This window comes from Vespa velutina, chromosome 9 (assembly GCF_912470025.1).
Source record: "Vespa velutina chromosome 9, iVesVel2.1, whole genome shotgun sequence".
Taxonomy (NCBI): domain Eukaryota; kingdom Metazoa; phylum Arthropoda; class Insecta; order Hymenoptera; family Vespidae; genus Vespa; species Vespa velutina.
The window spans coordinates 8,615,585-8,641,544 of NC_062196.1; the positions used below are offsets into that span (position 1 = coordinate 8,615,585).

At 32.8% G+C, this 25,960-nt stretch overlaps 6 protein-coding genes across 14 annotated transcripts in view; 3 read left to right on the forward strand and 3 right to left on the reverse strand.

Annotated features, from left to right (window-relative positions):
* Positions 1 to 911: 911 nt before the first annotated feature.
* On the forward strand, positions 912 to 7,679 carry LOC124951887. 2 transcript variants are annotated; one of them, XM_047500916.1, is made up of 6 exons: positions 912 to 1,668; positions 4,188 to 4,325; positions 4,422 to 4,968; positions 5,082 to 6,633; positions 6,730 to 6,966; positions 7,043 to 7,679. In XM_047500916.1, the coding sequence occupies exons 2-6, from the start codon at positions 4,306 to 4,308 to the stop codon at positions 7,294 to 7,296; spliced, it is 2,610 nt and encodes an 869-aa protein (XP_047356872.1). In that variant the 5' UTR covers positions 912 to 1,668; positions 4,188 to 4,305; the 3' UTR covers positions 7,297 to 7,679. The 2 variants fall into 2 exon arrangements, with proteins under 2 accessions (XP_047356872.1, XP_047356873.1); XM_047500917.1 differs by lacking the exon at positions 912 to 1,668 and having other exon boundaries at positions 3,542 to 4,325.
* Positions 2,034 to 15,607, reverse strand: LOC124951742. Its single transcript, XM_047500553.1, is given in 19 exon segments — positions 2,034 to 8,158; positions 8,227 to 8,374; positions 8,446 to 8,644; positions 8,812 to 8,907; positions 9,088 to 9,229; positions 9,316 to 9,466; positions 9,538 to 10,060; positions 10,194 to 10,448; positions 10,451 to 10,661; positions 10,728 to 11,372; positions 12,099 to 12,592; positions 12,663 to 13,047; positions 13,228 to 13,460; positions 13,570 to 13,684; positions 13,777 to 13,886; positions 14,007 to 14,239; positions 14,328 to 14,427; positions 14,806 to 14,938; positions 15,360 to 15,607. Coding segments are annotated over 17 exon segments (4,182 nt in total). The 5' UTR covers positions 14,404 to 14,427; positions 14,806 to 14,938; positions 15,360 to 15,607; the 3' UTR covers positions 2,034 to 7,992.
* On the forward strand, positions 14,813 to 19,946 carry LOC124951901 (F-actin-capping protein subunit alpha). Its single transcript, XM_047500984.1, has 5 exons — positions 14,813 to 14,890; positions 15,480 to 15,537; positions 15,732 to 16,084; positions 17,101 to 17,350; positions 17,471 to 19,946. Exons 1-5 carry the CDS (start codon positions 14,828 to 14,830, stop codon positions 17,887 to 17,889), a joined length of 1,143 nt encoding a protein of 380 aa, XP_047356940.1. The 5' UTR covers positions 14,813 to 14,827; the 3' UTR covers positions 17,890 to 19,946.
* Positions 19,058 to 24,675, reverse strand: LOC124951896 (fibrous sheath-interacting protein 2). Of its 4 annotated transcripts, none has more exons than XR_007101749.1 (7): positions 23,076 to 24,668; positions 22,073 to 22,999; positions 21,868 to 22,004; positions 21,642 to 21,742; positions 21,498 to 21,578; positions 20,261 to 21,402; positions 19,058 to 19,981 (listed from the first exon to the last, which is right to left on the reverse strand). XR_007101749.1 is itself a non-coding variant. In XM_047500973.1 (6 exons), exons 1-6 carry the CDS (start codon positions 23,123 to 23,125, stop codon positions 21,154 to 21,156), a joined length of 1,545 nt encoding a protein of 514 aa, XP_047356929.1. In that variant the 5' UTR covers positions 23,126 to 24,668; the 3' UTR covers positions 19,058 to 21,153. The 4 variants fall into 4 exon arrangements, 2 of the variants coding, with proteins under 2 accessions (XP_047356929.1, XP_047356930.1); XR_007101748.1 differs by having other exon boundaries at positions 20,085 to 21,402; XM_047500973.1 differs by having other exon boundaries at positions 19,058 to 21,402.
* Positions 20,220 to 25,010, forward strand: LOC124951904 (queuosine salvage protein). Of its 3 annotated transcripts, none has more exons than XM_047500991.1 (6): positions 20,220 to 20,666; positions 20,843 to 20,852; positions 20,916 to 21,058; positions 23,520 to 23,856; positions 23,990 to 24,175; positions 24,328 to 25,010. In XM_047500991.1, the coding sequence occupies exons 1-6, from the start codon at positions 20,571 to 20,573 to the stop codon at positions 24,564 to 24,566; spliced, it is 1,011 nt and encodes a 336-aa protein (XP_047356947.1). In that variant the 5' UTR covers positions 20,220 to 20,570; the 3' UTR covers positions 24,567 to 25,010. The 3 variants fall into 3 exon arrangements, with proteins under 3 accessions (XP_047356947.1, XP_047356944.1, XP_047356945.1); XM_047500989.1 differs by having other exon boundaries at positions 20,285 to 20,666; positions 20,843 to 21,058; positions 23,520 to 23,682; positions 23,743 to 23,856; XM_047500988.1 differs by having other exon boundaries at positions 20,231 to 20,666; positions 20,843 to 21,058.
* Positions 24,752 to 25,960, reverse strand: part of LOC124951886 (myb-like protein X) — a 28,417-nt gene continuing 27,208 nt past the window's right edge. The window contains exons 17-18 of one of the 3 annotated variants that reach the window (XM_047500915.1): positions 25,573 to 25,837; positions 24,752 to 25,368 (exon numbers count right to left, since the gene is read on the reverse strand). In XM_047500915.1, coding sequence (XP_047356871.1) covers positions 25,358 to 25,368; positions 25,573 to 25,837 — 276 coding nt within the window. In that variant the 3' untranslated portion in view covers positions 24,752 to 25,357. Of the gene's footprint in view, positions 25,838 to 25,960 lie in introns of all 3 variants that reach the window. The other 2 variants (XM_047500913.1, XM_047500912.1) reach the window with 2 other exon arrangements.

Genomic DNA, 25,960 nt, shown 5'->3' on the forward strand with positions numbered 1-25,960 from the left:
CAAATCCATTAATAAATAGATGAAAAATTGTAAAGAGAAGCGTATCGATAAAACGCGTAGACGATGGATCGTAGAGATTGGTGAAAGTGGCGTCGGTGGATCAACCTTTGGTTTGAGCAAAATCTATTTCCGGCACGTAGAACCCGTATTCGTAGCTCCGATTGGCTAGCCCGCTAACCGAAGACGCAGGGTTGGCCGCATTTTCTTGTACTTTCCCGCTAATCGGGTCACTTCCGCCATTGATTTTTACGCACCAGCCGAAAATCTTATACACGGTATATTCGTATACGGACGAATGAAGAAAACGAACGGAATAAGTAAACCAGAAGTCGTTTAGAACAATTTTCTAAACGATTGATCGAGGGAGGCCGAATTTCGATCGATAACGAGGAACGCATTATCGTATAGGCACCTCGTAAACCTAAGATCTCAGAAGCGCGCCCTTTGAAATCATCTAAAAAAAATATATTTGTCCTCAAAATACATACACACTGTTGTGATATGATCATTCGTTCTCCTGGCATCGGTATGTCACAGCTTTGACTTTATTTGTCACCTGGCACGAAAACAAATTCTTTATCGGGATCACCTACTAAAAGACTATAAGACCTGTACAATCTATTATTCTGTTGATTCATTCTTTTTCCTTTTTTTTTTTTTTTTATTTAACAATATTGCAAGATAAAAAAATACACGACTCGTTGTTTTTCTTTCTTTTTTTTTTTTTTATAAATAAATAAGTAAACAGCGAAACGTGATAATTATGTGACGATTTTTAATTCTTCCCTCAGCATTAGATTTCATTTTAATCAATGACTTCCAATTCGGAGATTTTCTACGTTTTACATTGGCATGTATCGTGACTTTTGTGATTCTAATGACTAAGACCGGTTTGTTTAGGAAGAGGAGAAGCTAAAAACTTGGCCTTCGTATGACTGGACCCGCGATTTGATTCACTGGACGCTTGACTTTCAGAAACTGTGCCAGGAAAATAGCGCGTAGCTATTTTACGAGGCACCTTGAGCACGTAACACAGAATTTCATTTCGGAGCCGAGTTCTCTATTTATTATGCGATGTCATCGCGTGTCAAGCATTATTAGGTGCAACGAAAAGTTGACTCGTGTACAGTATCGATACAAGAAAAGTCAAAGTTCGATCGTACGATTCCTCTTGGAGATTATTGATCTATATGTCTTATTATTTATACATACGTACATATTAATTAAGAAACAAATGTTTTTACATAATCCTCGATTTATCTTTACTATCGTTGACATATGATAATTAACGAGTTAGACTTTTTACACGAAATAAAAATATAACTCGAAAGGATAATTACGAGTGTTGTTTCCTCGTTAGACATACATGTTTCCAAATCGATCATCGTTCTTTTCACGAACACGTATTGGAAACGAGCGATGTCTTTTCTAATTTAAAAGTAAAAAAAAAAAAAAAAAAAAAAAAAAAAGAGACGAAGAGAAAAAAAGAAAAAGAGAAGAAGAAGAAGAAGAAGAAGAAGAATAGAATGTTCAACATTAATCAAAGAGTGGCGTTATACGAAACCTAAACTTTTTTAAACGGTAGACTCATTGAACGACGTGTCGAGAAAAGGCGAGACGATCGAAGGAGGATCCGCGATCTTTCGACGTGCCGTAGCAGCATCGGAGGTAGGCACGATTTTCGAATGCCGCCTTAATGCGTTCGACACTTGCACAACAGACGCGCGAAAATAGCCGCGGGAGAGGGGCTGCTACGACGGTAAAGGATGAAGAAAAAAAACGAGAGGAGGAGACAGAGAGAGAGAGAGAGAGAGAGAGAGAGAGAGAGAGAGAGAGAGAGAGAGAGAGAGAGAAAGCAAAAAAAGCGTGTCTTAGAAGCGAAGAAGGAAGATAAGATAGCAAAAGTTCGACTCACCTATATGATAATAATCTCTCTTTTCTTTTTATTTATTTGTTTTTTTTTTTCCTTTGAAGCACTCACTTCGATGCACTTTTCTTTTTCAAATTTTATCAACTTCTTTTTTTTTTCTCTCTTTCGTTCGTTAAGGATTAAGAAATTTCTTTCGCGTTTCGTTAATCGAAGAATCGTTTCTCAAGGAAAATAATGAAAAATGATTATAGATGGATATGGAGATGGAATGAAAAAGAGGAAAGGGAGAAAGAACGAGAGAAAGAGAAAAAGATCACTCTACGGACGATCGATCGGATTTATCGTTCGGCGCTTTGCGCTCGGAATCCCCGAATAAATTCACTGAGGTGGTAAGGAAGCCAGCCGGCGGCTATCTCGAGACTGCTACCAATGCCAGAGCAGTAAGACGTCGAGACGCCCTCCACGCTTCTCTGCTACCTCTTCTTCTTCTTCTTCTTCTTCTTCTTCTTCTTCTTCTTCTTCTTCTTCTTCTTCTTCTTCTTCTATCTCAGCTTCGTCGTCATCCTCTTCAACGTTGCAGCTTTTGTCGTTGTCGTTGTCGCCGTCGGCCTCTTCTTCAACTGTCTCTCTCTCTCTCTCTCTCATCTTCAAAGTGTCGCCCTCAAATTCTCTGAAGGATTCTCTCGATTCGCATCCTTTTCAACGATCGAACAAATTTCCAACTCAAATATATTATATTTACGATCTAATAAAATTACATTCGTCTATATCGAATGTAATTTCAAGCGGCTTGGTAGTTAGCCATTTGATTAATGCGTATCTCGGAATAACCATTTTCGTAACAAACTTACGAGAGAACGTCAAACTTTGTGTCATGTACAAAGTGTCAATGTGAAAACAATTTGTAATAATGGCATCTCTTTAAATAATCTTTCGATGAATGTAATTAATCAGAGAGATCGTTCTTGAAGGATCCATAATCGAACGAAACGTTATGGTTATTTGACCGAACGGTAAAGATGGTATGGTTGTACCTTAGCTGGTTCTAATAATAATCAATGCTCCCGTGTCTCCAGGGATTTCACTTCGACGCTGCACCGATACATACGTTGTATTTCGCTATGCCTTCTCCCGAGCCATAATTTCTCTCCGGTACTGACCATCCGTGACTTCTCCTTTTTCAAGCGTGTAGCCGAGTTTCGCCAGGCGCCGATGGTACTTCGACGGATCGTCTTCTCGGAGAATCTATTTGTGTGCAGATTCAATTTTAATACATACATACATACATACATAGATACATATATAATCTATAAGAAGAACATTTCCTTCGACTTCTCTTCCTCTGTATAGATTATACACATTCCTAAATCTTATTCATGTACGATTTAGGATCACTTTACGAGTGTGACTATGTATATAATACAAAATCAAATCGACTCCCTTGCAAAAATAATTTCTACGTGTCTATGTATCTATGCAGTACATATTTCAACGTTAGAAATTGATCTAACATCTTAGGAATCAACAAATTTCACGGTGCATTCGAATGCGTCTGTCAAATCGATTGAACGTGAACGACGCTTTGTTTATCACCGTCTGCCATACGTTTCAAGATTGTTCGGTTAAATTGGAATTTCATTGGTTGAAATGTTTACACGTACAATTACGTTAATTGCATAAAAATAATTAATGAAGTAAATGAAGCGAAGATAATAATTAATTAAAATAACGGATGATAATCCATTTGGTTGCGAGAACGTCGAACTCACTTTTCCTTAGAACTAGTAAATATATATACCTCGAGGTACAACAGTGGTAGTCGCACTAGCGAGGGTGGCTTAATGCATCTCTTTCACCTCTACCCGTTGACTATACGGCTAATTGTAAGTACGATAGCTCGGTGTATGACATTTATACGTAATATTCGACTAATTGAGGCCGACGCGTGTACTTGGCATTGGCCCAAGTCGCCTTTGATCGTACATAGTGGATCGGTCGGTAGACTCTACGAGCGAGCTGTATATATAAGTACACATGTACGGTTTGTGCGACGAAATTAAGCGTCCTATCCTCACTTCTTCTTTTTCTTCTTCTTCTTCCTCTTCCTCTTCTTCTTCTTTCTCTTCTTCTTCTTCTTTTTCTTCTTCTTCCACTCCTGTGATTCCTGACATTCGAGCAGTTTCCCTCGAAAGAATGTTTACTCGCCGAAATGGCCTTCGTCTGCGTTAACAAATTCTAATTTGTTTGATATCAGACACCATTTTTTTTAATAGGAGCTATAAAATAAAAGCATAACGTTAACCTTCTTATCGTATAGATCGTGACGTTCTGTCATATGGAAACGATATAGGAAACGACAAAACGCCGTCGTTTTTCAGTTTTGAATCAATGGCCACGAAATCGATGATACGATTTTTTGTCAACCTCTCGGAGGAATGCAGTCAAGTTTGCTCAGGTAAATCGCACCTGTCAATTAATTTATTCATGGTTAAGTTTGTAAATAATATCGGTTAATGGGAAAAAAAAAAAAAAAAAAAAAAAAAAAAAACAGATTTGTCACGATGATCGCACTACTAGTTAACGTGACTTGCATCCGGGACGATCTTAAAAATAGCAGAAACGTTCGATCGAGGGAAGCCAATCTGATCGTTCGAAATACGAGAAGAGAGAACTCGCAAGGGAATACGGATTTGAAAATGGAAAGAGCTAGGATCAGAGGGACTCGAGAACAAAGGCAACATGAAGAAAATTATACGGATAAAGTTATGAACGTCAATGAGACGACACTCTTCGAATCGCAATCGACTCAGATCAGCAGACTGGCAGAGAAATTTGCTAACGACGCTCTCAAGTCTTTGAAGATGCGAGAAACCATAAATAAACTCGTGAATATTGACTCTTCTCGGAACAATACGGATAGGTATTCGTTAATTTTCATGGAAGAAGACGTCGCACAGAAATCTAATTTAAAACCAAATCATTCGAAATCTTCGAAGCATAAAGGTAAGAAGAAAAGAAAATGGAAGAGGCATAGAGGTCGACGTAAACGACTGAAGAAACATCGAGAACCTCGATGGTCCAAGAAGGCATCCGCTAAGGTAGGTAAGACTCCATTATAATCGTTCATATTATTGTGTAAAGTTCATTATCGATATTTCTACGTAAATTTCATAATACAATATTCTGAAAACTTAAGAGTTTATTCATTCAGGCAGATTACGACTCCAAAGGAAAAAAGATACTCGCAAAAGGGAAATCAGTTAAAGGGAAAATATCTAATATTTATCCTAAAAATAATATTAAAAAGGCATTGGATCAAGAAGTATCTGATGACGGTAAATTCGAAATTGATAATGTAACAGTCATTATGGATGCAGATGATTACATTGACTTGACTCAATCCACAATTTCGAATACCGCGACAACCACAATTGCAAATGCAATTAAGAAAACAGGTAATAAGAGTGAACGACGAGACGACGAAAAGAAAAATATGATAGATCGATTAATGAGGACGACTACGAAGGATCCAATGAAGAAAAATTCTGGCGATCAAGGAGCAGAATATGCCGAATATTACAACGACATTAATGAATTCGAAGAGGAAATAGAAAAATATCCTCGTGCTAGATCCGTTCGTCAAAGTTATACAATGTCTTCTCCATATAACGACAATCCAGTATATTTTCAGTCAGAACAATTGTCCTCAGACAAAAGACTTCAAAAACTCAGATCTAATCGAAATTTGAATGACAATTTCTATACATACAATGAAAATGTTCAAGAATATCAAACTGAAAAGGATCCAAAAATGGATCAAGAAAACTTCGATACTAATTCATTAATTCCAAAATCAAACGGAAATCAATACACTTTACCATTAGATACAGATGAAAAAAACATGTATAATAATTATGGATTTAATTTGGGAATATTGCAATCGGGACAAGAACAAAACTATCCAAATAATTATGATTCATTGGTGCAAAAAACCGATGAAAAATATCTTTATCCCTTAAGTGATAATAATCAAGAAGATCTAATGAACAATCAATTTCAATTACATTCCGAGGAAATTCCTACACCTCGGATCAATGACGACGAAGGGAATACGATTGAATTAAAGAATCCTACAAACATCTATTCGGAACCATATGAAAAAACTTTCGTTTTACCTTCGGAACAACAACAATTGCATTATATCCCAGTATACAAAAATAAGGATCAAGGAAATCATTTATATCTCGTGAATCCTTCCAAAACTCAAACTAGAATGTATAATGAAAATAGTGCGCATACGCTAATGAATATGAACAACAATTTGTACGAGCCTTTACAAAAGGTAGTTGATATTTCGCCTAAGAAACATGTTCAACCTGTAGAAAGATTCTTAAATCCCGTTTATCTTGATTCCGAGGGAAATGGGGATAAGAAAGATGAATCTAAGGATGCGATGACGTTGAACCAGCAAATGGCTAGACGTGGACTTCAAAAGGGAGTTAGGAATATGAAGGATAAATCGAGCGTTTATGATCAGTCACCAACTGTAAAAGAAAAAAATGAATTGGGAAAAGAATTTATAGAAAGTAAAAACGGTATTAGAAATCGAAATTCCGTCGAGGAGGACGTTGCAAATGTGCACCACGTTAATATCGCTGTTACCGTTAACGAAACAAAAGAAGTTGCCGATCAGATACTCAATAGAATTGTCGATGAATTAGAAGAAATTAAAATGGATCATTCGACAGATAAAAATAATGAAGGTGTGTATATACATATATATATATATACATATAGTGAACGTTCTAAAGTAATATCATAAAATTTAGTACGTTTAAGTTGAATGTATTCTTTTTTAGGTCTACCCTGCAAATTGACAGGATCATGGGTGACAAACAAAGCTGGAGTGAGATTAGATATGAAGGTTTTAAATAAAAGTATAATAGTCACCTTGGCAAATCTCATATCTCAACCTATACATGAAGGACTTCTAAACACAACGTGGAATGTAACAGGACATGCGCCATTTAGACGTGGTGGACCATTTTCCTTACTCGCTTATGACAATCGTACTAAAACTTTAGCAATTTTCGTCGGCAAGTAATCGTATAGAAAATTTCACCTAATAAATGACTTCTTAAAATTCATTTATTAACAATTAGTTAATCACAGGTTCTTGCAAAGTATGTCAAGGAATTGATACGATTCAGGGTGTTTGGTCGGTCGCGCATGAGCCAAGAGACTGTCGAAATTTTCAAATGGCTATTGGAATATTTAATGATATATTCCGAAGAACCAAACTTTTGTCAGAGATAAAGAAAAAAAAGAAGGCTATTCTTCAGAATATAATAGGAAACAATACTAATACAACGTCAAATAACGTTATTTCGAAAAATAAAAACGAAAAGAAAAATAAAAACGAATAATCGTATTCGTAAAAATACGATTATTGGTATATACTATTATATCAGAAAATATATTGTAAAGATTTGTAATAAATTGTTTATTGGAAAAAGAATGGATCATTTTCTTGAAACTTTGTTACTTTTGTATATTACTATCCAGACATTCACGCATGAGATCGTGACCCTGCACGTTTATCTGTAAAAAAAAATATTATATACAAGATATAAATTTGTCTGAAATAATAGTAAACTTATTAATAGTCATAGCTTATTACTCGATCGTCAAATTAATTTCCTATATGATAATCTAATTAAATAATATGAAAATAAATGAGATAATAATGCATCGCCCAAACATTGACGTATGACATTAAGATCTAGCACGCATATCTGTAAAAAATACTTCGTACAAGGTATAAATATATACGATATAATTGTAAACTTATTAGTAGTTTCAGCTTATTATTGAGATCGTCGAATTAATTGCCCAAATAATGACCTAATTAAATGACCTAATTAAACATGACAATGAATAAGAAAATAATGGTTGGACGAGGAGTATGAATACTGCGCGCGATGAATACTCATCCCTGGGCTGTGAAAGACTGCGCAGTAGTGTTACCAAGCATCGAGATACCACCAGTGAGTCGAAGCGTCATGGTGGGGGTAAAAGCGTTACGCGCTCATTAAGTCTCATTATCATACACATATACATCACTATAATAAAAATATCCTCGATATAAGTATTTGTTTACAATATAATACTATTGAATTTACCGTTAATGAACCTATTTTTTCAGTTTGCTTTTCGTCTATAATTGGTAGCGTTATGCTTTGATCATTGTCACCCAAAGCATATTCTCTTATGTTAAAATATGCATACCTAAGTAGACATAATGTTATGATTACTCGAAATTATTTATGATCTTTCTATTGTTTTTATCGTTTTACCCGATTTCCACGCAATCTTTAATATCTGTTTCTTCAGGAAGTGGTTCGCTCACTAAAATAAATTTAATGTTTGGATTGATAGATTCATTTAACATAGCTCGCAATGTGTTCCTTTCGATCGGGTGATATTCCTCGTCTATCGGAAATACTGTAACACATATAAAATATTATTTCGTTTCTTTATATACAGATTGATTACTCGTCGATCTATGACATTACTTTTTTTAAAATTATAAATCAATGGCTCTTTGGCTGTCTTTGGTTTCATTACTGATTCTGTTTCCATATCAGCACCACGATAACCGAGAAAAGAATATTCCACATAAAGTAAATGAACCTCATCGTCGAGCATGACTGAACTATTTTCAAATAGAATTATTTTATTGATCTCAATTACGATTGTATCCTTTTCCAATGGCTGAAATTTGATTATTCAATTAAATTGATTTACATTTCTCTTTAAACAAGAAATTTTAATGAGAATCATTACGTATAATAAATATGAATATGTTCAGAGTTGCGTATGTATCTACATAATCTATCATGTTTACTCTGTTAAGGATAATTAATGAAGTAACTTCGTACATATTTTTTCAAAATATCTTTCTTGTCATGCTCATCATCGGCAACATTTCGTGATTCTGCAAAATTAAATCTAATGCAAAGTTTCAAGAAAAAGTTCTGTATATAAACAAGACGAGCTATTTTTAATTACTATAAGTTTCAGAATAAGCGAACGAACTCTTTCGCTTATATTCTTTCCAATTGTTTTCTCCAAACACTTCTAACATGTCAAGATCCGTGCTATTCAATTTTACATCATCATGCTGCTTCTGAACACGTTCAAAATTCTTATAAAAATATTCGACGTTGATTCTTCACAAGCACATATTTTGCAAATATAAATCTTACATGGGAAATAAAAGAATTAAAATCATCGATGTTCACTTTGTCTGCCTGAATCACATTATTATTCTCTTCTTCTTTAGTTGCCCATCTTGCACTGGATATCAAAAAGTTTTATTATTTTATTTTATTAAAAGCTATTGGATGTTGATTCGATAAAAATCATTTCAAAATAATCTTTACATTTCCTTAGATTGTTTCGACAGTAACGTCATTTCATTGTTAAATGACCCATTTTTGATATAGGTAGCAGATTTAACATTGGTCGAGTTAATGATTGGATTTTCAATTTCTTCCTTACATTTCTTTTTTTCGTTAATATCTGACATTACTTCTGCATATATCAATCGTATTAAGTCAATTAATTGATACATATGAGTTATGTTCGAATTTGTGGGAACCTACGTGCAGTGTCATTAAAGATTTTTCGATATTCTTCATTTGTTTCCTTCAATGTAGGAAGATCCTCTTGAAAAATCGTTTTCTGAATCTGTTGCATTGGTGGAAGCAAGCCGCACTGCCTTTTGAATGCGTCGACCTGCTCGACATCACAGCTCAATCTCACCCACAAGGATAATTGTCCAAAGTTCATGCCGAGTGTACAAGATATAACGCTATTCATAGGCGCGATATAATGTAACTTATTTTGAGGATAATCAAGTATATCCTTGATAGACAATTTTGCTTTAGCCACAGCGTAAGTCGTTGTATTCTGTTCAACGACATTCGCCTGAAAGATGACATATTCCGACAGAGCGCAATTGAAGAACGTAAATAGATCCGGTATATGATAAACGAAGGACGAATTGAAGTTTAACTTTGGATATTTCAACGTTGGCGTACAAACTGTCTCTTGACCCCAGATATTCCAACTGATGAATAAGGACACGTTGGAAAGATTCTCCTCTTGAAAAAGAACTGCTGCTGCCTGTAACGATATATATATATATATATATATATATATATATATATATATATATATATATATCGTTATATATATCATATATATATAAGCAATATCCCGATTATAATTTTTCATCCTTATATATATATATACTAACAGATGTAGCAAGCTGCAGAGAGAGAACATGAATTTCCACAAGACCTTGACCGTTTGTAATCAATAAAGGCGTTGAACTCGTCGGATATGGTGGTAGATCTACACATTCGGTTGGACACTTAGGATTGCAGTGTAACTCTTCTTCGTTTTCTTCTAACGGTTTTATCTGATCTTCCGTTCGGCATAGCATGTTGCATATACGAGGTGACTTCATTGCTCCCATGCCTCGTAAATGGCCCAACATGTTATTCACCTTTTAAGTGGATTAATGATAAATAAATCATTTCGATCGTCATATCGTTCATCGTCGCATCTTTTTCTTACACGAATTTTCTTCGTATTTTTCAACCAACATTCATCCAAAAGCTCTTTACATCTATCCAAATGTTCGGTAGCAAAAGCTTCGTTCTTCTGCGTTGATACATTCATCTTCCAGGATTCGAAAGAATTCATGGCGTCATTTATATAACTAAAAGATTAGCATATACGTTGTCGATTAATTAATATCTTATCGAGATAAAATAAATAAATTTACCGTTCCGTATAAGCTGTGTCGGCGATTTTTTTTGCACATTTATTATCACTTCTTTTTATCGGCAACGAAGACGAACCTTTTAGATCCTGATTTCTTACATTATCTCTATATTTTCCATAAGATTGCTTCGAATAATTGGTACAACAAAAATAACCACAATCTGATTCTGCGTGACACTTTTTCAAATTGGTGCAATTACATTCGCCGGTCTCTGTAGATCTCGTCACTTGATTTTGAGTTCTCGTAACGTTTGTTTTAAAGTTTCTTCCTTCCGAATAATTACGATTTTGCGATTTATCTTGATTAATGAAGCAAAACTTTTTCATGTTACAGTTTTTCATATTTTCCGAAGATAGATCATGACTGTCTTCGTATTGTGAGTTTTTGAAGATCAGATGTTTGCTTAATTGTATTCCTATATCAACCTGCCGATTCGTTTCATCGTTATTGTTAATATCCGTCTGCACGTCTTTTATTAATCGCTTTTCATTGTATAAAAGAGGATTTCGATACAAGCTAGTTTGTTCTTGAACGGGGATTAAAAAATTCTTTGATGAAGAATATTCTTTACGAAGAACATCGACGAGCGTTGCGAGTAAATTCTTTAAATCTCTTGTTTGAACATGATCTGCCACATCTGCGTCTCTGTAATATAATCTGGTGATAATTTAAAATAACAGATGTTGCTTTGTAATCATTTTGATTATTGCCGATGGACTTCATAATTATATTCATGATATATTTAAGGCATAGGAAATACAGGATCGTGATCGAGATATTTTATTCATAAGAAAGTATCACGACGAAGCCGTAATTATATTAAAAAGCGAAAAATTTGCATTCCAATATCTATCGTACAAAATTTCATAATTTGAAATATAATAAATACAACGCGAGACAAACATTTTTCTAAGGTTCTGACAGTCTCTTTATATTCTTCCTAACCATCTACCTAAATGGAAGCGCCAAAATTGTTGTTAGTATATATGCAAAAGACAATGAAGGCACTAACCGATTGGAGAATCAATAGTGTGTGTGTGTGTGTGTGTGTGTGTGTCGTATTGTTTTACCTCGATTAGAATAATAAGGAACACCGACTTGTTAGGCCCTGATATATTCCGTTTATGTTAATTCTATAATCAAGCCTTCTGTCTATTGAAATAGTTCGTAAAAAGCCTAACTGATTGATCTAAGAGTTTAGAGTCAGTCAAAGATGGCTACCTACTAACATATCTATCTTTCCACTCTTGACTAACCAAACAACGTATGTTTCCAGCGGGACCATTTATAAAGGTATTCGTCGACAGCGTGGCAATTCTTTGTCAGCAGTTAGAATCACCAAAGAGCAGCTTTTCAAGGGTGACCACTTGCCTGTGTCTTTGGCTAAAGTCTTGCATGGCTTCGCAATCGACCACAGAAGGAATATCCGATTGTCCGATTCTTCCTGCTTTCAATGGCGTACTGATCTGCGCTTGATCCAATAATTTCAACATCTTTTCGCGCGACAAAGGATTCTTTTCTTGTATCATTTGATCAACCTCCTGATGTTTTATAACCATATGTTCTTGTGTCGATGATGGCTGATCCGAAGAAGTCATCATTGAAGTACCTGCTTCTTTTGTGTTAATAGAAATTGAACAAGGTACGCAGTCCGTTTGTACGCACTTGCTCAAAAGCTTACTATCTTGCCGTATCGTATTTACACCTTTTTCGAGGTATAGAATCTTGTCGAACGTCTCACAACATTTTTTACATCTTTCAATTGCCGATTTCATATCTTTGGGAGTATTTTTAGCTTTAGCGGAATCGTTAGACGATTCCGTTTTGGTACTTGATTCATGCTTTTTATTATCATTTTGAATGATCTATCAAACATGAAAAATTAAATATTAATATGTTATTGAAGAAAATTCGATAATTTTTAACTCTACTTACCGCTAATTGAACCGTTAGAGTGTCCATATTTTTCTGCAGATACTGAAGTTTCATTAACAATTGTTCATTAGCAGTTTGCAGAGCAGCGATATTAGCTTGTTCAGTACTAAACGCTACTTTGAAGCTTTGCTGATCGGTAAATTGTTGCGTGAACTTCTTTTTCAATTCAACATTCTCCAATTCGACTTGGCCATATTTGGAACTCAAAGCGATTAACTCGTTATTATGTTGTTGCAAAATTTTCATCTCATTCATTAAATCTCTTATTTGTTCATCTTTTTCGCGTAACGTTAATTGAGAATCTTTTGCTTTTATTATCTGTCCATCGATACCGGCTATTCGTTTCTTCTCTGCCATTAGACAAACTGTTATTTCCTGATTATTTCTAGAAAAATTAATTGCACGTCAGTACAAAAATATCTACGATATCCCTAATCATCTAACATTTCTATTATACAATTTTTCATAAGTGGTGTAATCATTTTTCCTTGCATAAATTATTCATATTAAATATATATTATTAAATATCATTGATAATTAAAAGAGTGTAATGTAAAATGTGTACTTTGTTGTCTCCTCGAGGATTTTTTTGAGGTCGTTGATTTGTAGGTTCAACGACTCGTTTGTATTCTGAGCAGCTATCAATTTGTCGCTCAACTGTTTCATTTGTCGCCAAACCTTTATATACTCGATGTTCTCAACTACTTTCTCCCTCTGATTATTTACCATATAAGACTCTAGTTCCTTCTCTAATTCCTTTATATGAGACGACATTTCTTTTTTCTGCGTTTCTAATTCCTATTAAAAAATTAATTTTCATATAACAAAATGCAGGAAATAGCGGCATTCCATGGTTTATATCGTGCGCATCATGCTAAATCACGTCGACAGTTCTTAACTTCGTTACCTCGATTTTAACAAGATAATTTTGTACGTCGTTGTCGTCATTTCGTATCTGATGTGTCTGAACGATGCATTGGCAGGACGGGGCCCTTATACGACTGTTCTCGCTGCGACAAGTTCTGAAAGAAAAATCTCGTGTCAATGATCTATCGCGATCTATACCGAGTGAATCATAATAAAGGAATTTAGTCTATTTACACTTTCTACGCACATGAGTCCCGAGGATGGTCTTGTGTGGGGCCGACGACTTCTCGTTGGTGACACACCGCTCATTGTATGACTCAACAGTTGATTCCTCAGTACGGATAATTTATTTTTTAACTGAAAATTCATTCGTTACTTTTTTTTTTTTTCGACCATAAAATAAATCGTAAGAAAAAAGGCCAATGTCGACACACAACGCACATATTTTCTCTTGATTTTAGAATTATTTTCATTCACCTTGGAATTCTCGACCTCGAGGGCCGTTATTTTGTTTTTATCGTTGCAATCCAAAGAAACGCACGCCCTTGGGTTAGCAGCTACTCTCATTAGTTTTGTAGCCAGTCGCTTGATCTTGTCTTCCTGATAGTTGGATAACTTTTTCAATTTACTCGCTTCCTCGAATAATCGCAAATATTTGTCCTCCAACTGACAACGATCGAGCTTGCTCACCAAACGACGTTCCCTGGGATCTAACGATTTTACGTTTATTTAATAAATTTTTCTCGAGATTTATATACATTTCAATGTTTCCATTTTATTTGAATGTAGATAACAAACCTATAAGGCTACGAAATGTCTCGATGCAAGATCCCTCCTTTACGGGCAAAATATCTCGATTTGGATCGTCCGCCATTTCTTCAAAATTTTATCATACTTTCTAAAAAAAAAAAAAAAAAAAAAAAAAAAAAAAAAAAAAAAACAACAATTTTTTTATAACAATAGAATAAATCTATTTATAAAAAAAAAAGGTAAAGCACAATTGCAAAACGTAATAAAGAAATCGATATAACAGAAAATTGCATCGAACTGGATTTTTTTGAAATACCAAACGCCATTTAAAATTGGCGCGCGATTCAAAAAAAAAATTGAAAAGCAATTACACACACCATATAAACGAATATGCTGCTGAAGAGGTAAACGAAGGAACAAACAAATATTACGACGATATTTATTATCAGAAGATAGATGGGAAGATAAGGAAACGGAGAGAGAAAGAGACCACGCCTGAATGTGAACACGTGTCGAGTAAACTTACGAAGGCTTTCCTTGACTTTACGATGGTTATAAACGGTCAAGATTTCTCGAGTGCCCCAGAATTGTTAAACCGTCATCGGGATCTCGTATGTTCTTCTTTCAAATTTCGCGCCGTTTTCCAACTCTTGGAAAATCTGTAAGGAAAAAAATCCTTTCCATTTCATTCATTTTATTTACTTTTTCTTATTTTGTTTACTTTATTATTACTTGTGAACAATGTAATAGTCACGTATAACATTGTAAAAACTTGTATAATATACACTTACTTTGTATATGTATTATATATATACAAATATATTTAACAATTGTTCGGCTCATACCTTTAATAAAAGTTTGAACAAAATGAGACACCCAATATAAAGATAAAAAAGTACTCGCGGACAAACGATTGCTGATTTGTCGCCATAAGAATTTAAACTGCGAGAACATTTAATGATTTTATCATGTCGTTAATATCGTTGAAATATTTTTACACGAAATAACCAAAAAAAAAGTTCAAACGCACATTACACACGTTAGAATGCTTTTTTCGAGTATCGAAACAATGTTAGTCACCTCAATATTAATCGAATAATCGATTTATTTCCAATAGAACTGATCCTATCGACTTTGATTGTTTATATACGTATTATAGACAAATTAAATGAAATAATTTTTTTCTTTTTTTTTTTATAGATTTTAAAAAACGACGATGTAACGAAGCGCAATGAAAAATTTTCAAGAAGAATCTTTCGTAAGTAAAGGAAGGGCTGAACGTTGTGCGATTGAAAAAGAGAAAGATAGCGTGTGTATGAGAGAGAGAGAGAGAGAGAGAGAGAGAGAGAGAGAGAGAGAGCGAGGGAGGGAGAGAGGGAGGGGGCGGAGAGAAGAGGAGAGGAGAGAAAGAAAAAAAGAGGAAAAGGAAGGTAATCGTGTTTCCTCGTCCAGATGCGTCACGATTTCGAATCAGAATCGAAAGAGAGAGAGACGGCGGTGGTCACCGGGTATATGAGAGAGCGCTAGGGGAACACGTCAGCTCAACCTGCACTGCACGAACCTTGCTTTTGACATCGGCGGAGTGTGCGTGCCAGTGGAAAGGTAAGATGGCGGCGGACGGAGATCTGATCCCCGATCAAGAAAAAGTACGAATAGTTTCGGATTTTATACTCCACTCGCCACCGGGCGAGTTCAACGAGGTTTTCAACGATGTCAGGGTCTTGTTGAACAACGACAACCTGTTGAAGGAAGGCGCGTCCGGGGCATTCGCTCAATACAACAAGGATCAGCTCACGCCTGTTAAGGTACATATCCTCGTACAACACACACAATCGTTCCATTTCTCTCGATCCTTTGGTATACTCTCTTTTTCTTTTTTTTTCCCCACCTTTTATCCGATACTCGTTTACACGATCTCTCGTATAAACGTAAAAGAAGGAAGTGTTCCTTTCTCGAAGGACACGAAGAAGATACATGTCGCCTCGATGCAAGATCGTATTTCAAAGTGGAATACGACGGTGGCTGTTTGTGGCATCGCGGGGCCTGAAATTTTTACCGATGACGTTGACTTTACACCGAAATCTACATACGACGATCCCTTTCTACAGTTCTTACGAATGATATTGATATTATTTTTCTGTGATGCGTGGATAAAAATCGTTTTGACGAGAGGGACATTGGCGATCTTGCTGAAAGAAATGTGTACTTTGTAAAATAAATTATCATTATTTCATTGAACATTTTATGTCGGAAAGACGTAAAAATCCTTCGAGACGACAAGTTCCTTCGAGGATCATTTTTTTCTTTTTCTTTTTTTTCTTTTATCAAGCATCGAAATACTATTCTGCTTGAGAATTTTCTTTGATTTAGGTTAGGAAACGATCTAAGGCTTACATGCTTACATGCTAGAGCCATCTTGAGAAGTCGATTTTTCTTTAAATATTAATTTTCACTTTTAACAACATTTTTGTCCTTATATATCTTGATTTTATATATCCTTTAGATAAAAGGAAACTTTCTCACCATTTAATGAGATTTCATTTCATTTATATGGAAATATCTTTTACTTTGTTGCTCTAACTCATAGAAATATCATTTTTGTAGAAAGTTTTGTATTGTAATATTGTGTCTTGATTGTTTCCTGCGCTTGCACTTATTATATATTTATTTTTGTATCTCTCTCACAAAAATGAAATAGTTTTGTACAAGCAACTTGTATTCCTTTTAAAATATACACACACACACACATATATATATATACATACATATATATATATATATATATATATATATATATATTGTGTCCATTTTCTTTATTCAGATAGAGGGAAGCGATTATCCAGCACTTATAACAGAACATAACGACTTGGGAGGCCAAAGGTTTTATGATTCGCGTAGTAAGCAAAGTTTCAAGTATGATCACCTTAGAAAAGAAGCACAGGATTATGAACCCTATGAGCCAGATCCTGTAGCTGAACCTTGGAGATCGGTTTTACAAGATGAGATAACGACTTATACCCAAAATCATTATAGACATGGTGCATGTGCGGTTTTTGGAAGAAGCCAAGGAGGTGTGTGTATATACTTATTTTTTACATTTTTATAACAATATTACATAGAATGTAACAATTATAGAATAAACAATAAATGTGACAATTGTAGAATAAAGAATAATATTTATGTTTTTACAGGTAATATAACGCTGACTGCATGTATAGAAGATCATCAATTTCAACCTAAAAATTTTTGGAACGGTCGTTGGCGTTCTGTATGGACTGTAAGTTTCAGTCCAAGTTCTGGAAGTGCAGAATTAAGAGGTAGCCTTAAAGTACAAGTTCATTATTATGAAGATGGAAATGTACAATTGGTCAGTAGCAAAGAAGTAAGAGAAAGCTTATCGATCTCGAACGAGAAACAAACTGCCAAGGAGTTGATCCGACTAGTTGAGGATTCAGAAAATGACTATCAAACTGCGATTTCGGAAAATTATCAAACAATGTCTGACACAACCTTCAAGGCCTTGCGAAGGCAATTACCTGTTATGCGAACAAAAATTGACTGGAACAAAATTGTATCGTACAGTATTGGCAAAGAGCTTAAAAGTCAATAGAAATAGATTTTTTTATATAATATTAAGAGAAATAATTGAAAAGCGCATTTTGCTGCATGGGTGAAGTCTGGACGTGTGATGTGCGCGGGGGCAAATACAATAGTATGAAACAACAATATTCTGTTAGATATATATTTGACTGAAACTCATGCATGCTGCTCAAGGTTCCTCTAGATCTCTGTTACTTGCGGTTGCTATAAGAGGCAATGGAATTCTGTTTTTATGACATTACCATGTATTTTAAGTTTTAGGAAAATTTTACATATAGAATGTAATAATTCTTGATTAAACTTTTATTTTCTTTATCATATATATGCAGATAATTGGGACGAAATATATTTCCACTATCGCACGTTTTCATTCTGATTGGATAAATAAAAGATGATAGAAGAAAATATATGTAAATCTATTAAATGACCATATTAGTCTGTGATGAGAGTTTATTATGCGTAATATTAGACTTCGAAAAACAATTTATAATCGATATTCGTATTAATGAGGTAAAGGGGACCCTTGATTTTGTGTTGCTTGATTTTGTGAATATTATTATTAAAAAGATAAAACTATAGGGACTGTGCAAATTACAATATTGCATGGTATAAAAAAAAAAAAAAAGAAAAAGATTTATTGCAAGAACTTGGAGATTTCCAATCATCCTTATTGAAGAGACTCAAGATTTGAGTTGTTAATAATTAATATTTTCAACTGAATAGTTTGCACAAGAAAGAAATCTCATCTAACACCTAAGCCTCGTAACAACAAAATAGCACAATAATAAGTCATAATAATAAAGTGAAAAAGTCAAAAGCACTATGTTGATTTTAATGCTGTCAGCAAATACAGCAGACTGGGGCCATAGGTAATGTCAATGTCTGATAAGAAAAGACATTCGTATCTTGAGTATTTTTAATTCGTAAAAATTCTATTTAAAATCTCGCTAAGTGTTCACGCCAATCGGTTGATAAACGATGAAAACGATACAATTCAATTCTTTAATAACAATCGATAGGCAGTACAAGCCTACGATTTTTATTCAACTTTACATTTCATAAAATATAAACTTATACGCTTTTGTTATGATGATATATTGTTTTATAATAAGTATATCTATTACAGCGCAGATACGTTGCAAAGTTTAATAATACTGAATAAATTAAGTGTTAATTATTGCAACTTAATTTCTGTGTTAATTGTATTGCGTAGTTACTCTATGAATCATTCAAATTAATTAGGACCATCAAGAAATCTTTTGGTGCTATCGCTTGCCACACATTACACAGCCAGACATGTACGCGAAAATGGAAACTAACAAAGTACATAATGCATTGTACATTGTAGAATGTAGCCTATAGCCTGCTGGAGCCTTAATCTGTTCATTTTATGTTGAGGGGGTATTATGTACATATGTTATTTGAATGAATGAATGCGACAAAGCACATCACCATTTGACTTGTCACACACAAGGATTCGAAACATGTGTGTAATAGTCTTCAAATTTTGTAAGTTACATCGTAATTACAGAAAACTCTTAATTTAATTGAGATATCAAATCTTTTGGAAATATTTTATTCGTAAAAAATTAAAAACCAACTGCAGCTACTTTCATCGAATATTTTAAAAGTACTGTAGTATAGTAAACGCGGAAGGGAAATAGTTTTCATTGTTATTGCTATTGCAATAAAAATACATGTAAATAAGATCTACATGTTATTATTCTCGCGTGTTAATTTCTATTACGTATGTAAATTACAAATGAAGTGTTGAAGTTTCGAATCTTCTCAAACTTTACAGAAAATAGTTGCCTATAATAACAAAATTAGGTATTACCTACAATCGAGTGTATCGTAAAAATAAGAAACGCATGTCCTTATGTAAAAATTTAAACACAGAATACATTTATCGTTTAAATTATGTATTATTAAATGTTATGATTGATTGAATAAAGTGACATGACACTTTATACTTTGGCTCTGTACTTACAAACATTATTCTTTCATTTAATGTTGCATTTTATATCAATGTTACTTTCAATACAATAAATGAATTATATTTACATCTTTCTGTGTGTTTACCATGGACAACGTGTGTTAACCTAACAAAAAGTAATTAACAAAAATATTTTTTTCTTCGAAAATGTCACCTTGTTCGTTTAAATTGACAGCAAGTAAAACAAAAGTAAACAGAATTTACCGTACATCGTCTACAAAATATCCTTTTTTAATAGTAAAAATTCCAACGGTAAGCTTTCCGTACAATGTAAACAATCAATGTGCATCCATGTGTGCGTCAACGTGACTAGATCGTGGTTACCTTATCTCGTGTAGATAATAGGAAGGACACAAATTCTTTAAAAATAAAACAAATTACTTACCCTGTATATAAAATATAGGCGTTAAACTTTTGGTGTCTCTTTTAGAAGAAATATTAATTCTTTCACGCACATTGTAAATAAATAAATCGTTTAACGTGACTAATTTTGACATTAGCCGCCATATTTGTTTATAACTTGATCGTTGCTAAACAGCCACTGAGCATCGATCACGTGACACAAATGCGCACGCTCCAATGACACGCCAGATTTTCCCTATCTCGTTTATTATTGTAATTTTCAGTGAAGTTTATCTATATTTCATAATACGTTTTATTTTTATTTAAATAGTTATTGCTATTATCGTTGAAACATGGTTTTAATGCCAAGAGAATCAGCAAAATTAATTGCCACTCTGTCGAAAGATGTTTTTATTGAAGACGAAGGTGTGAAAAATCTCACTTACACGGTAAGTAAATAGCAACAAGTTATGTACATATATTGTACATCTATTTGTTCCATTCCTTTATCACTTATATATATTACCTAATCTTGCTTATTTTGTTTTCTTCTCTCTCTCTCTCTCTCTCTCTCTCTCTCTCTCTCTCTTTAATAATTGAGCATTAAGAGGATTTATCGTTACAGATTTTAGAAGGTATCAAAAATCAAAAAATTCATATAAATAATTTTTCACAACATGAATTTCATCCCAAACCAGATGACCCTAGAGCCATTGATTGGATATTTTTGTTAGATGTATTAAATTTTTCATTTTGGACGGAACAAAATATTAATAAATGGAAGGTCAACGGACAAACTGGATATTTTGCATTGTGTGCTGCGGTTAAGAGAGCTGTAGACGTAAGTTCATGTATTTCTATAAATAATTTCTATAAATAATTTCTGTATTGACTTTTTATCAGTATTTAATCATTGCAATATTATTAAGTTATTAACTACTTGATGGAAGCTTTAATAATTTGACATTTGCATTTATCATCTGGTAAAGATAATGTTTCCTTCGATTCTTTTTTTTCTGTTTTTGTTACATAATCATCGTTGAACATGAATTCATATTCTTCTATTAAATCTGGTTGCACTTGTTCTTCATCTATTTTCCCATTTAACTTTTTTCTTCTAGGCTTCTTCCTTATTCTTTTTCCATTCTTTGATGATTTCTTATGTTCAATAAGCTTTTCTCTTTTCTATTATATATGAATATTTATACATATAGAAATATTTTTACTTTTAATATATGTATAAATATTATAATTTTGGCATGAGATTAATTTAGCCTTACCTTTGTTTCCTTGTCTTTTGACAACGTCAAAGGAGTTGTAGATATGATTGACAATTTCTTATTACTTTTATCTTCAGGTTTCTGTTAAGCATATATAATTTACATAGATAGATTTATTAACCAAAGAAGCAATTTAAATTTCACCTGATCACCATGGTAGCTTCTACAGCAAATTCTTTCTTTTCCTTTTGGCAAACGCCGTGCCATATAACACCTTACAAATATTCTCGTTTTTTGTAAAAGTTCTAAATAGAGAATTATTAATTATTTATATTTATGTGTGCGTGTCTGAGAACTGAGAACTGAGAACCATTACGTAAAAAAAAAAAAAAAAAAAAAAAAAAATAATGTTTAGATAGAAATTCCATACTATCCATTCGTTCTTTCTCCTTTTCTATCTTTTCATTATACTTTTTTATAAATATCGCACGTTGATTATTAATACAATCAAATAGAAATTGTTCTTTCTCAATATCTTTTTTTTGCGATTCATGTCTTAGTTTCCATCTAAAATATAATCAATATACATCCATAAAAGTAAAATAACTTTTAAATATTTATTTACATCTGCTTACTTCTCTTCAATAGCCATAATCTTTTGTTCTCGATCATGTTTCAATCTTGCTTCTCTTGCTTTTTTACGTATGTGTTCTTTCTTACGCCAATCTACCAATGTATGAATTTTCTTTTGCTGCTCAATTTCAGCTGCTAACTTTTGCTTTTGTTTTATACTTTCGGAACGTGCCTTTGCCTTTGCAGCACGCATCATTTGTTCCTCATGTTTCGTAATTTTTAATAATTTCATTCTTTCTTTCAATTTTCTTGCTTTTTCTTTCTGCTCTTGAATTTTTTCTTCCTCTTGCAATTTACGTGCTTTCCATATTTTCTTATGTGCCTCTATTAATTTCTCTCTTTTCTCTAATCTAATAAAATTATTAAAAATATTTATAAAATTACAAAAAGAAAAATATATTTCTCTTATTATGCAGCTTTTCTTTTTATTTATAAAGTCATACTTTTTTACTTCATTTTGTGCTTGCTCTTCAGCATATTCTAATATCTGTTTTTCATGAGAAAGTCGTGTCCTTTCTCTTAGTTCACGTTTAATGCTGTCAATATGTAAATTTCTTAAATATTTTCTGTACATGTTATAATCCTTTAAAGAACATTTTCCTTCCAAGTTGCGTGTAATTAATCCAGCTTTTAGTAAATGTTTAATATTATTTGCTTTGGAAAAAAAAGGTACCAAATGCTCATCATGCAAAGAATCGTATGTAAATTTGATTTCATGACAGTATGGGTCATATAAATTAAATTCTGCATTCGATGAACTGGTCCACAATTTTTTTCCTATTTTACGACGTGTAAAGTTGTAGGCACCTTCTGGCCCAGGTACCATTGGAATCTTAGATTCCAAAGGCATTACTTTCCATTTTGGTAATCCAAAATTGGGAATAGCCCCTTTTGGTTTGGGAATACTCTCAATTACTTTATCTAAAGCTCTAATAAAATCATGAATTTTCTATACTTCTCGATACTTATTTATATATTTTTCTTATTATACGAGAATATACTTACGTTGGCTTTTTGAGACTTATTATATCAGTAGTATTGCAAGTCCATACCATTATGTTTAATTAAAATTTAATATGCCTTTTCAGATTATATTTACAGGATATTATATTGTTACTGAATAAATTTTTAATGTCTATTCTGTCTGTTTTTACTGTATATTGTCAATGGATTTAGATAATATTCCAATTATCAAATGTCATTTTAATATTTACTACTGGAATGAATATAGCTGTCATATATTTCTGTCATATTTTTCACATTTTTTTTGCTTACACTTTCACAAATATTTTGTTGTTAAATTAATATTAATTATATATTCTTAATTAAAAAATTAGAAGAATTGTTTATATTATTTTTTATCTTATTATAATATTGTATTCTATTTATTATTATTCTTTGCAAAATTATTTTTGATAACTTACTATATGCACGATATGTATATAACAGGAAGGTAAACCTATAATAGATCCTAAGTACTATTCGAAAGTAACTCAAAATGAGCTTGAAGTAATTTTTCGAGGTGATGATAATAATACCAATATTCCTCTTATAAATGAAAGAGTAAGGAATCTGCATCAAGCTGGACAAGTATTATTAAAAAAATATCAAGGTACAGTTTCCAAATGTTTGCGTTATATCGTTAATAGTAACAATTGTTATCATAATACAGGTACATTCGTCGAATGCGTAAAATCCTGCTCAGGCTCGGCAGAGAAATTATTAAGACTTATTATCAATGATTTTGATTCTTTTCGAGATGAAGCAGATTACAAAGGATATAAGGGTAAGTATTACCATGTGAATTCGAGGATGATCTCTAAAATATATATTTATAATTGATAACTAAAATGACATATATACATATATATATATATATATATATGTATATACATTTTTTTTACAATTTTTTATTTTAGTTAGTTTTTATAAAAGAGCCCAAATTTTAATCGGAGATATTTGGGCTTGCTTTAAAGGACACGATTATGGTCGTTTTAATGATATCGATTACATTACCATGTTTGCCGATTATCGAATTCCTCAAGTTCTTATCCATTTTGGTGCTATCAGATATAGTAATCCCTTGTTAAGCAAACTTCAATCGAGTAAGTTAATAATATATCGTACTTGGCTTAATATATAATAGATCTGTGTTTCCTATAAGTACTATGCATATTCATAAATTCTAATAATTTTTTTTTTTTTTTTTTTTTTTTTTTTTTTTTTTTTTTTTTTTTTTAATACTTCGTTTATGTAGATTTAGAATTGGAATCGGGAAGTCCGGAAGAAGTAGAAATCCGTGGCTGTTCGATAGATGTTATTGAGCGTGTAAATAATGAAGTTAGAAAATTAATTGGTTCTTATCCCGAGTTAAATTTGAAGGAAACTGATATTAATAATACCTTAATCGATCATTTTTTGTGGGACTATCGTCGACAACATGCCGAAGAATTAGAGAGCATACCATTTCATAAAACTAGGTGTATATATTATTAATTTCCTTCTGACGATACTCATTTTTTTTTTATTTTTATGAATTAAACTTATTTTATATTTAATCAAATTATCATATTCAAATTTAAAATATATTTTAATGAAGTGTAGTATATTGTAAAAAAAAAAAAAAAAAAAAAAAAAAAAAAAAAAAAAATAGAAGGGAAAAAGAAAAAAATTGAAGCGCGTGAAAATGTACTTACTAATATTTGATACAAAGAAATACATTCAGTGATACAAGAAATCATAGTAAATGATAAAAATGATTTAATTTTAGAGCAAAAAAAAATTCTATATCTTTCTAACGTGATATTTTCAGGAACGTTAACATTTCATATTTAATAACGAACACCTGCGCAATTGCTCTTACGCATATTTAATAACTAATAATAAATATGTTGCAAATATTTTTACCGTGTATAATAAAATTGAAATTTGTATTTATCAGTGATAATTATTTAATATTTAACATTCAAAATTCAACAATATATACAAAGAGATGCTCTTTATTAAAGAGAGTTTATCCTGAAAAATGTTACAGGGTATATGGATCGTAAAGAAATTAATTACAATATCTTCTTTGGCTAATGACATGTTCATGTCATTTGGCACAAATTTAATCACATAAGTAATTGAACTGACTCGATGTAACTTCACAATTAATTGTTTAATATATTCCGTTAACACATTCTTGCACGTGGTAAGGATGGTAACTTCTCTACTAATGCAATCATTTTGTATTTACATCGTTTCAATACGATGCTTCATCATATTTTCACTTATCTCATATAAAATTATGACTGGTCTGCGGGAAACGCAATTCTAATAGAAGTATATAAAATAGTGTTGTGTATATTATTACAAATACATTATGTGTATGTTATGATTTAAAAATTGTCACCACGGCGACGGTAATATTTTGCCTTTTGATGCAATTGAAAAGTCCATTAATAATTCTAACTCCGCCTTTGCATTTGTTCCCAAAATTTGATATTAGATTTTAACTTACCAGGCGCTATTACGTTTATATCTTTCAACGAATTATCCTTTTTAGTCTGTACGATTTCCGATTGATTTTCGCGACCATTCGGTTGCTCCATCGTTACGTGACTAGCCGGTGGTGAAGTTACTTTATTTGGAATTTGACGTAAACCATCTCGAAATTGTTTCGAAAGAGATCTGGCCGTTAAGCTGTGCATCTGCCTGGGCGTCTCGATTATTTGCACTTCTGGCGTTGGAGATCTCTCATTGAGCGCGGTATTAGATTTTGTTGTCTATAAGAGAGAGAGAGAGAGGGAGAGAGAAAAAGTATCGCGTTGAAGGAGAAAAGAATTTTATATATATATATATATATATGTATATGTATATATATTAGAAAATAACTAAAAAAGAAAAAT

Coding starts and splice junctions, on each gene's coding strand:
- LOC124951887 (XM_047500916.1), top strand. CDS start 4,306: ATGCAGTCAAGTTTGCTCAG. Junction 4,326..4,421: donor ATGCAGTCAAGTTTGCTCAG/GTAAATCGCACC, acceptor AAAAAAAAACAG/ATTTGTCACGATGATCGCAC. Junction 6,967..7,042: donor AACTTTAGCAATTTTCGTCG/GCAAGTAATCGT, acceptor AGTTAATCACAG/GTTCTTGCAAAGTATGTCAA.
- LOC124951901 (XM_047500984.1), top strand. CDS start 14,828: ATGGTTATAAACGGTCAAGATTTCTCGAGTGCCCCAGAATTGTTAAAC. Junction 16,085..17,100: donor ATCAGCTCACGCCTGTTAAG/GTACATATCCTC, acceptor TTCTTTATTCAG/ATAGAGGGAAGCGATTATCC. Junction 17,351..17,470: donor TTTTGGAAGAAGCCAAGGAG/GTGTGTGTATAT, acceptor ATGTTTTTACAG/GTAATATAACGCTGACTGCA.
- LOC124951904 (XM_047500988.1), top strand. CDS start 20,571: ATGGTTTTAATGCCAAGAGAATCAGCAAAATTAATTGCCACTCTGTCG. Junction 23,857..23,989: donor AGATTACAAAGGATATAAGG/GTAAGTATTACC, acceptor TTTTTATTTTAG/TTAGTTTTTATAAAAGAGCC. Junction 24,176..24,327: donor GTTAAGCAAACTTCAATCGA/GTAAGTTAATAA, acceptor TCGTTTATGTAG/ATTTAGAATTGGAATCGGGA.
- LOC124951896 (XM_047500973.1), bottom strand. CDS start 23,125: ATGGTATGGACTTGCAATACTACTGATATAATAAGTCTCAAAAAGCCA. Junction 23,000..23,075: donor ATAAGTCTCAAAAAGCCAAC/GTAAGTATATTC, acceptor TGATTTTATTAG/AGCTTTAGATAAAGTAATTG. Junction 21,403..21,497: donor CAAAAGACAAGGAAACAAAG/GTAAGGCTAAAT, acceptor CATATATAATAG/AAAAGAGAAAAGCTTATTGA.